Below are 11,059 nucleotides of genomic sequence, written 5' to 3' on the forward strand. Positions count from 1 at the left end.
GCCTCGAGCCCTCGATCTTCGTTGTAGTTGTTTATTGGTTTAATCGCGGCGCGGCTAGATGCGGCTCGTGGTCTTTGTGACGTGTTCGGTCCGTCAGTTTCGTCATCCGTTACGTTATCAGCAGCGGTTTCTAAATGGGCGTTTATTTGCGACTGGTCAGTCTCGGTGTCGTATTTTATTTCCATGGTTTTTGCAAGATCGCGTATTTCTTTAGAGCGATTTCTATCGCTAGTTTCCGCAAATTCTTTTATGTTTTTAATGTTTTGATCGGTGCTGTTTCTAAAGCTTCTAAACTCGTGAGTTAGGCTTTCAAATTGTTCAATCAGGGTAGCGATTAGTTCGTTTTGTTTAGCGGTACTCTTGTCAGTTGGGTTCATGCTGAGAAATATGACACTTTCGGCGGAAGAAGAGTCACTATCTTCAGAACGTATTTCAGGCTTACGGTTTCGATAATGTACGAAAGCCAGCTTACCGAGATTCTTTGCAGATCCTTCTTTTGATCAAGGAGGTGACCGTGGTCCTTCGCTGTAGAATCCGCAGAGTTCCCGTTGAAGTTTCCTCTTGATGCGATGAATGGATCCTGGCAGGATCGCCAATTTTGTCACGTCGATTCGGGGTAATTTCACGTTCCGCACGCAAGGTGAGAAATTCGTACTTAAATTTTGATTGTTATTAGAAAATTTATTGAACACTGACAGAGTAACAATACAGAATGGTCAAACAGCACAGAAAAGAATGTTCTTACAACGACTCGAGAGGTACTTTTTTATATCAAGGACCCGGCTCCTGTGGAGGGGCTATCGCTGGATGCCGGTCACATAGGGTTTCTATTACTGCTTAGCCATCATTTTGCTGACCAAGGTATGTGAGGCATAACCATCCTTTCGTTGCGTTCTCACGACCACCGTGACAACAGCAATCTTTAAACGCTTATAAAACCATAAGCAATCGTGAAGTTTAGAATTCGCTAACTGGGCGTCTCTCAATCCAGTTTTTGATCTTGGGCAGAAGGAGGACCTTTTTCTCCAGCAGCTTCAGATTCTCGTAATTCTCGATCAGATCAGACTTGTACATAAAGTTCAAATAATCGAGCAGAGCAACGAATGTTAAATCAGCCCAAGAGAGAGTACCATCGTAGAAGTAGCCGTCATTTTCCTTCACTTGCTGGTCCAAACGTTCTAAAATGAACGGCAGCGTCTCTTCAGCAGCCTTGCGTTTTGCAGCTTTGACCTTCTCGTCCTCCTCATAGTGGAAGGCGGCAATTTCTGAAAATTTGTTTTCAGTTAAATACTGAAGATAGAATTACAATCCTTTTTAATCCTTTGTCTTGTATTGTTGACATACGTGTATCGTTCGATTAAATCAAATATTAAATCGGATTTCAACTAATAAATACCTGAACAGATATGTACTATCTGTTATCAAGATTCTCATAAGATTTATGCAAAACAGCACTGGATACTCACTATGACGAATATCATGAATAGTATCAACAGTGGCATCAATATGAAGATTTGCCCAGTCAGTCTTTCCAGCTAAGTCATATTGTTTGGCTAAGTAACGGCAAATAGCTGTAAACTGAGCAACCTTCCTTCTATCAGCTACGAGCATAGGAAGCACGCCATAAGGAGTCACTAAAAACATACAACTAATAGAATCAAAGATTCTATCGAACAAACAGATTATGATGCTTCTTAAATATCTAGCTTCCTGTTATCTGTTTTGGAAAGATATAATTTAATTTATTGATAATTTATCAGCAAACAAAGGGCATTGTCTCCTTAACAATACCTATTGTTCTCCCACATATCTTATAGAGCAGTTCGCTGTGGAGTGCCGAAGCGTGCAGACGTGTCTCTAGTGCCCAGCGTAGTCCGAAAACAACACGTGTCGCCCAACCGTCGAAAGTGAACACAGCTAAGTGTCCCTTACCCTTTAGGGAGAAGAAAATCCCACGCACCTAACCCCAACCGAATACTAGCCTCACAGCCTCACGACTAGTTGTTCATTCCGAATTAACTAGCTCGATGATGGCCCAACAACCGCGACCAGGCTCTCCGGAGCAGACTCGCAGCTACCCCGAGCTACCCCCCCCCCACGTGGCAGAAGTGTAGCAGAACTCTCCGCTCTAACGACGCTAATACTACAAAGAAAAGGAAATTGGAAACAGGAACGCAAATAAACACACACAACAGATTCGCCGTATTGGAATCCTCAAACGACGCCATGGAAATCGTAGAACCGCCACCAAACCAACACTCACAGAGAATCCCCCCTCCCCCACCAATATTTGTGGATGACGTCATTGACACACAGACTATGACCAGGTCCCTAGAGAGAGATATCAGCAAGGAGGAATATAACCTTAAGATAAGCAACAATAGAGTAAAAATACTGCCGACGAACCCAGAAGCTTACAGAAAACTCACCAAGACACTCAGGACCCTGAACCCCAACTTCCACACCTACCAACTCAAACAGGAAAGGCCTTTCCGGGTGGTCCCACGAAACATACACCACTCAGCAGACATAGACGAACTCAAATACGGACTCTCAAAACTCGGCCACGAAGTCATCAACGTAAGTAATATAAGGCATAGAGTCTCGAAAGTCCCGTTATCCTTATTCTTCCTAGACATTAAACAAAAGCCGAACAATAAGGAAATCTACAACATCAGTCGCCTAATGAACGCGATAGTAAAGATCGAACCACCGCTCGTGAAAAAAGAAATAGTGCAATGCAAAAGGTGCCAAAGGTACGGTCATACGCAGAAATACTGCAACCATACTTTCCGCTGCGTTAAATGCGCAGGCACTCACTCCACTGACCAGTGCGCCAAATCACCGGAAACTCCAGCGAAATGCATCCACTGCCAAGGGGACCACCCTGCCAACTACAAAGGCTGCCCAGCATATAAAACACTATACACGAACAGGTACCCTAAGCTCAGAGCAAAAGACGTATCCAACCAAACACCCAGCCCGCCGAAATTCACGACTACCCCAACCCCCTCAACCAACCAAACACCCAGTCCTACCAAATTCATCTCCACCTCAACCTCCTATGCACAAGCAGTACAAGGCATCCAAAATAACCCGAACAGCCAAAGGAACCTTCCCCAAAACAGTGTCCCCAACCCACCTAACACAGACAACTCCTCAAGGCTTGAAAAGCTAATAGAGAAACAATCAGAGCAAATAAATCACTTGCTATCTACTACTTGCTACTAACACTCATCGTGGAAAAATTAGCACGCCCCGGCTCAAAATAAAACCAAGGCGCATAGCACTCTGGAACGCCAACGGTCTAGCGCAACACAAACTTGAACTAGAACTCTTCTTAAAACACCAGCAAATCGACGTAATGCTCGTATCGGAAACCCACTTCACCGACAAGAGCTACCTGAAAATAAATGGTTACAAATTCTACCATACCCAACACCCCAGCGGAAAGGCCCACGGTGGCACCGGAATAATAATCAAAGCAAGTATTAAGCACTACGAACTTCCATCATTCCAGAAAGACTACCTACAAGCAACAAACGTAGCAATAGAAGACTGTCATGGCTCAATCACCACCTCAGCAGTATACTGCCCTCCCAGACACTCCATCGCCAAAGAAGACTTTGATAACTTCGTGGACACCCTGGGCAATAGATTCATAGTTGGAGGAGACTATAACGCCAAGCACACCCAATGGGGCAGCAGACTGGTTACGGCAAGAGGCAAAAACCACTTAAACAGCATAATAAACAACAACCTCAACTACCTCACCACATACGAACCCACATACTGGCCAACTGACACCAACAAAATACCCGACCTTCTCGACTTCTTCATAACTAAAAATATCCCATCAAGACACGTCCAGATCAACTCCTCGGCTGATCTCTCCTCTGATCATTCTCCCGTGATAGCAACAGTCAGTTCAACAATCATCGAGAATACACCTAACGGCTCCATTCACAACCAACACACCAACTGGCAGCTCTTCAGAGAAGTCTTTACACACTCAACCTCAGCCTTCACCCCACTAAAAACAAAGGAAGATATCGAAGCAGCCACGGAATACTTAAACACGAGCATAATAAACGCAATCCGCCTCACCACACCGACAAAGTCATCTAACAGCAAACAAGAATATCCCCAATACATACTAAAACAAATAGCAGAAAAACGTAGACTAAGAAGAGTATGGCAGACCCATAGAACACCGGAGGACAAACGCAAACTTAACAACGCAACTAGGAAGCTATCCAGAACCTTAAAAATCTATAAAAACGACTGCTTCCATAAATACCTCGCCAGCTTATCCCCCACAGCCGACGCCAACTACTCACTATGGAAGGCCTCCAGGAAACTCACACGCCCCCCACAAATAATCCCACCTATCCGCCGTCCGCAAGGTGGATGGGCGCGAAGCCCTACAGAAAAAGTCGATCTGTTTGCTAAACACTTGTCAAAAGTATTCAAACCCCATTCCCCCAAAGCCGCCGCGGACGTTACGGAATACCTGCACACCCCCTTCCAAATGTCCCCTCCTATCGAACCCTTCTCCTCTGCAGAGAATATAGAAACAATCAGTCGCCTAAACCCCAAGAAAGCAGCAGGACACGACCTAATAAGCAATAAAGCAATCAAGGAACTTCCCACAAAAGGTATAGCACTCATCGCATCGATTTTTAATGCTATCCTTCGCCTGGAACACTATCCTAAGGCCTGGAAAATCTCATTGATTACCCTCATCCCTAAACCCGGTAAACCGATATACGAAACCTGCTCCTATCGCCCAATCAGTCTTTTACCTACCCTGTCCAAACTATTCGAGAAGATGCTCACGAACCGACTCCTTCCAATCCTAGAGAACTTGAAAACACTCCCAGATCACCAATTCGGCTTCCGAAAACATCATTCTACAGTAGAGCAAATCCACCGCTTAACTCATACGATCAGCCAAACACTTGAAAAGAAAAAATATTGCTCAGCGGTTTTCCTAGACATCCAACAGGCATTCGACAAAGTATGGCACGAAGGGCTACTATACAAGATTAAAAAGATCCTACCTCACCCCTACTACTCCATCCTAAAATCTTACCTAACCAATAGACAATTCATGGTTAAATGCCTAGACGCCACTTCCGCAACATTCCCAATAGAAGCCGGCATACCCCAAGGTAGTGTCCTCGGACCCATACTGTACTCCATCTACACTGCCGACCTATCCATATCAAACGATATAACAATAGCGACATTTGCAGACGACACAGCGCTATTAGCTACCCACGCAGACCCGGTAATAGCCTCATCCACTCTCCAGCGAAGTCTCGACTCCATGGAAAAGTGGTTTCACAAATGCGGCTTCAAAGTCAACGAAAAGAAATCCTCACCTTCACGCTCCGAAAACAAACCTGCCCCCAGGTCACCATCAACAATGCAACAATCCCTAGCAGGGACACAGTCCGATACCTGGGCATGACCCTGGACAGGAGACTAACGTGGAAGACACACATCTCAGATAAAACGAAGCAACTAAAGGACAAACTAAAAAAACTCTATTGGCTCACGGGCCGACGCTCCAAACTAAACATACAGAATAAAATTACCCTCTACAAGACCGTAATAAAACCTGTCTGGACCCACGGAATCCAACTATGGGGAACAGCAAGCAACTCCAACATTGAAATACTCCAACGCTTTCAATCGAAAACGCTAAGATCCCTAATTGACGCACCTTGGTATGTAACCAATGAAACAATACACCGCGACCTCAAGATACCCACCGTCAAAGAGGAAATAGCAAAATATAGCGACAGATATAGCAAAAGAATCAACAAACACCGAAACCCCCTAATCACTGGACTACTCGATACGACGGACCAGATTCGCAGGCTGAAGAGGCACTACCCGCTAGACCTAAACGTTAGATTCATTTAATTATCCAAATTAAGCATTTGCACCTACTTATAATACTTATAAATTATACCTATCTATAATAAGTATTAACTTATTGTAAATAAACAGTCATGTCAGTGCGCTACGCCAGAAAAATTACTGAAAATTCTCAACGCGAGAATTGATTGTAATTTCAACAAATAAATAAAAAAAAAATCTTATAGAGCAATGGAGAGTAAACAATAATCTCTGTTATACTCTGCATAATTGTGTTCTACTTTATTTAGCTACTTTAGTTAAATTAGGAAAGATGAGATTTAAGAAACAGAACTTCTTTAAATTTTAAGCTTACAGGGCTTTATTTCTGGCCAGACGTCCTTTTTGATACGTTCATCTTCAAATGGAATACTAGCATAGCTGAAGAAGAACGGATTGGTTCTGCCAATGCCGTAACTGGGAAGTAAGTCAATTTATAGAGCGGCATCTTCCTGGAAGTATAATATATACAAAGTAAAAACGAAGAATCATTGATGACAAGAATTATATTATTACAAATTATGAAGTATAAGACAATTTAAGTAAAAAGCATCAACTACTAACTACTCGCATAGCTATTTGTATCTTTATATTTTAATATAGCTTAGATATAAAAAGAATATTATTTTTGGATGTAATAATGTATAAACTTGCGCCAAATATTATAACAAAATATTGCACTTTCTATTTAAGTAGGATAGACATATTACCGGCAGCATATCTTTTTTCTATAGCAATGAAATTGTTTATAAAAAAGTTTATAAGAAAACTATCAATTAATGCAAACAACGCACTTCAAAATATTAATTACATTCGCGCGATTCGTTATCTCTAGTATTAATTTAACCATATGGTTCTATACACCCAAGACCCTCTAACAGTAATTTAGTACCATTACTAGTCGTATGTACAATGTATGTTTGTATGCAACTTTCGTAACTACAAAACATTCAGCAGTGATTATATATTTTTCCAAACATAAGAAACATTTTCTAATTGCATACTTAAATTTATCGATCAATTATGAACATATGATAACATTTATTTCTTTCAACTACTAATTTTCAAATCCTCTGCTGTTCCGTTAATTGAACGACGCGCCGACTTTTCGTACAAGTATCTTGTATCTTATCTGTATTATTTAGTTATCAATAAAGAAGAAACATTTTCTAATTGTATATTTAAATTTATCGATCAATTATGAACATGTAATAACATTTATTTCTTTCAACTACTAATTTTTAAATCATCTGCTGTTCGGTTAATTGAAGGATATCGGCTTTCTGTAGAAGTATTTCATATTTATTATTTAATTATGAATAAGGAAAAAACATACAAAATATAGTTTTTAAACGGTTTATTATTTATAAAGAGAAACTTTGACTCAGGATATATATACTATATATATACTATTTACTTACAATTTTTTTTTTTAAGACTTCAAAGTCGAAACAAGCACAGGAAATTTCCAAGCCGGTTAACAGAAACTTGAATGAGACAAAAATAACCTTTAGATCTCTATATGTTCTTCTTCCCCCCTGTTGCTTCCACATAACTCTTATCCTATTGGTGGAGCTGTGCTGATATGTGAAATTATGATTACATAAAAACATCCGGAAAGACTCATTGAATGATTTTATAGTTTAAGGTTAATAAATTTCCATAAGTTAGAGTTGAAAATTTATGAGAACATGTTTTCTGTAACAAAACTTAGTAAAAACAAACTAGTAAGGTTTATAGATTCTTTAATGATTATGTATGTATTCATAAACTAATTCGATAAACATCGTTCGATAAAACGTCGAACAACACACAACATTGAAGCGCGAAATTTCAAATTCAATGAAAGATAAATAACAAATATTGCGAACAAATGATATTAAATTTACAATAATCTCATGTAAGAAAAAATAAAAGGGATAAAAGTAGTACAGAAGATAGAAAAATCTATAAAACTGGTGGCTGGGAAATAGTAAATATATAAATTTGTGTTATTAGAGTTTAGTACTTCTGTCGATCAATGTGTTACGACCGTTCGCGGAGAGACGCAGTCGCAGTAGCGAGAGGCGTAAATTCTCGCTACGATTCGATGAATCGACGCCGCGAAGTAGTCGTTCCCCTGTTTCGGTTAAGATAAGATGTGGTTAAATGAATATGACACAGTATAGTAAGTTATATTTCACCGTTTATTCCAACAACTTATAACGAAGGCAGTTACGCTGGTGCGTATGTACGAGATTTTTTTTTTATTTATTTGTTGAAATTACAATCAATTCTCGCGTTGAGAATATGTACGAGATGAATGAGTGACTGATCTGTGGGTGTGTCCTACCCGGTGGAAGGATATTGACCGTTCGAAGGATGTGAAATCAGAACTGTCTTGGGAGACGATGCTGTCTCGGAGGATAACTAAGGATGGGTGTGTCTAGCGCACGGGACCATCGGATTTGTTGGTGACGATTTTAGTTAGGAGAGTGAAGGAAGTGGCTTCGTTGTTAATTGGTTAACGAAGGGTCTTAACCGCCCTCGAGAGAAAGTGGTTAGTGGGAGGAAAGTTGCAGCATACGTGAGAAAAACTAACTTTCCCTTGTCCAGTCGGGGTAGACAATAGTCTTTAGAAATTCTTCGGAAACAGACGTTTGTTTGGTTTGAAGGACCTTTTCTAGGAAATCTATGAGATTTATGGAAGGTACTTGAAACTATGGAGGATACGCTGCGAGTATCCGGTGACATCTGGTTGCCATATTGCTCGCGGTGCGACGTAACAAAATGGAATAGAAAGATTATACCACAGACGAAATTATACTTTATACTTTATTATACTTTATACTTTATTATTACATTACATCAATTGACATCTTTGGAATTACAACGATTCGATACACATTTTAACTAAATATTTTGCAATGAAACACGTATTATTAAACAACATAATCATACTAAATTAATTTAATGTGACTATTTATTATTATTATATAATAACACAGTGATGAAAGAAATAAACTGGTCAAGTAATCTAAGGAACGATAATACGTATCTATGTCAGTGACAGTGAGAAAAATTCAGATATCTGTACTTAAGTGATTACACTTATAAGTATCATTATATATTATATAAATATGATATTTCGAATGGTATCATTTATCACTCATTAAACAAGAGTGTCATATCCAGAGAAATGATTTTACATATCTTAATCTTTGCTTTGATTACGATAGTAATAATTTCTATCAAACTTGATGAGGAAGATACATGAATAATTATCTAAAAGCTGAAAATCTTGGCAAATTCATTTGTACATAAACTAACAGGAATGAATTTTAAAGATACACTCTGCTCTCAACAATTAAAGCTGTCTTGTCGCAACAAAGTTTCAATAATTTTTTATGGACAACATGGCCCAGTTTGCACAAAGACTAAAAATTTTAACATTAAATTTGGATAAAAAATCTTACGGTAGAAGGAATGATATATCCTTCATTTTCGCCAATAATCTGGTCGAATTTAGTCAAGTAAAATGGTATTGTTTCGTTCAAAAGTTGATTCTTCCTCGCTTCCTTCTTTTCAGGATTCTCCTCCATGCGATAGTAGCAGATAGCTGAAACCAACCGTTACGTTCATTTGTGTTTTTCCCCCCAAACGAAGAGAAAATAAGTTGTGAAAGAAGGAGTAGCCTCTCATAGTTCCTACAATTTCTTCATTCTCTTTGCTTTCTTCAATATTGCCTCAACAAGTTCCTGTGGTTCACGATACTTGAAATATATACAATGTTACCAGCGTGGAAATTGTCTTGGAAACTTGGAAAATCTTTCAAGAGGAACAACATTGCTAACTGAGATTCGAGAAAGGAAAGGTAAGTAAATCCTTGCTTCTACTTAGAGCTTTTTTATTTACTTCTGACGAGTAAAGTACTGTTATTAAAATTTGATTAAAAGTACCAAGAATGTCGAGATATAAACAACCATTTGTGGAAAGGTCAGGAGAAGCAGAATTATCGAATAAACGTTATATAACTCTTAGTCATTAAGTAAGAGAAGAGAAACGAGAAAAAAGTCTTTTATCTAGGTCTTAATAAAGTATACTATATTTATCTCCATATCAAGAATAACAACAGGATATAAACAGTCTTCTAGAAATTGAGTAAATATTACATAATTACATCTTGAGCAATATTTTGCGTCTTAGCTTTTGCTTAAACATTATGATAATCTTAAATATCTGTAAATTCTTCACAGACTCTTTGCATCTTCTATACAGGTATCTCATGATCATGTGATAACACACAGGAAGAAAAAATAGAGGAGAAAACAGCGTAAAAAAAAGTTGCGTAGGAGTATCGTCGTACTACATCATTCGACAATTGATGCACGTCATGGCGATCGTCACGGTTTAAAGCAGGCCATCAAAAACACGTTTGTTATCGTACGGAAAAATCTGCGACGTTCCAGCTGTTCAGGTGCATCGAATTGTGAATCATCGGCGGTACGAAGCAAGGCGAGGGGCGTAAATAGAGAAAGAAGAGAAGAGAAGGATTCGCATAAATGACAAAATATAATCGTTCGTTCCTCGTCGATGGCGGATGGATGGCTTTAATCGTGGACGATATCGATACGATTATATTTTATACATTTGAAACAAATATAAAAGACAAGCAAAAACCAGAGATACGATCGTTATGATATTATTCAATCGGTAGCCTATTTACCTCGTTTATTGTTCACCTTCTCTGTCTAGTAATAATTTTTCGATTCGACTGGCGTGACGTTACGTTGGCGGTGTAAAAACACGATTTTTGGAAGCCATCGAATTCGTGATGTCGATAGAAATCTTCAGTTGGAATCGTTGTATCATAACGTAGTCTGCTTATTGTCGATAAGAATTTACTAAACTAAAAGTGACTACTAAAAGTTTCTATCCTCTAAATTCTATCTACGATTCTATAATCTAAAAACTGACTTTTGCAAACAAACTGTAACATTCGCTTAACGGAAAGACATACGTATCTTGTTTATACTCGTCTTTTCACAATGAATTCTTGAACGTCTGTCTCTGTGGTGAGACAAATGCAAAGTCATCTCATCAGTTACTCACCTTGCTTCAAATCTCCAAGAGTATCGACGAGCACGTCGCA

The 11,059-nt window shown here is 39.1% G+C and overlaps 1 protein-coding gene and 1 long non-coding RNA gene across 3 annotated transcripts; one reads left to right on the forward strand and one right to left on the reverse strand.

Moving 5' to 3' along the window:
* Positions 1 to 617: 617 nt before the first annotated feature.
* On the reverse strand, positions 618 to 7,499 carry LOC143304361 (glutathione S-transferase-like). Of its 2 annotated transcripts, XM_076626818.1 has the most exons (4): positions 7,350 to 7,499; positions 6,245 to 6,380; positions 1,467 to 1,634; positions 618 to 1,265 (listed from the first exon to the last, which is right to left on the reverse strand). In XM_076626818.1, exons 3-4 carry the CDS (start codon positions 1,609 to 1,611, stop codon positions 958 to 960), a joined length of 453 nt encoding a protein of 150 aa, XP_076482933.1. In that variant the 5' UTR covers positions 1,612 to 1,634; positions 6,245 to 6,380; positions 7,350 to 7,499; the 3' UTR covers positions 618 to 957. The 2 variants fall into 2 exon arrangements, 1 of the variants encoding a protein (XP_076482933.1); XR_013061060.1 differs by lacking the exon at positions 1,467 to 1,634 and having other exon boundaries at positions 823 to 1,265; positions 7,350 to 7,498.
* A 554-nt stretch (positions 7,500 to 8,053) lies between these two features.
* Positions 8,054 to 10,591, forward strand: LOC143304368 (uncharacterized). The gene is made up of 2 exons (XR_013061063.1): positions 8,054 to 10,068; positions 10,164 to 10,591. It is a non-coding gene; the product is annotated as an uncharacterized LOC143304368 (long non-coding RNA).
* The last annotated feature ends 468 nt before the right edge of the window (positions 10,592 to 11,059 follow it).

The sequence above is a fragment of the Bombus vancouverensis genome, unplaced genomic scaffold, assembly GCF_051014615.1.
Source record: "Bombus vancouverensis nearcticus unplaced genomic scaffold, iyBomVanc1_principal scaffold0031, whole genome shotgun sequence".
Lineage (NCBI taxonomy): Eukaryota > Metazoa > Arthropoda > Insecta > Hymenoptera > Apidae > Bombus > Bombus vancouverensis.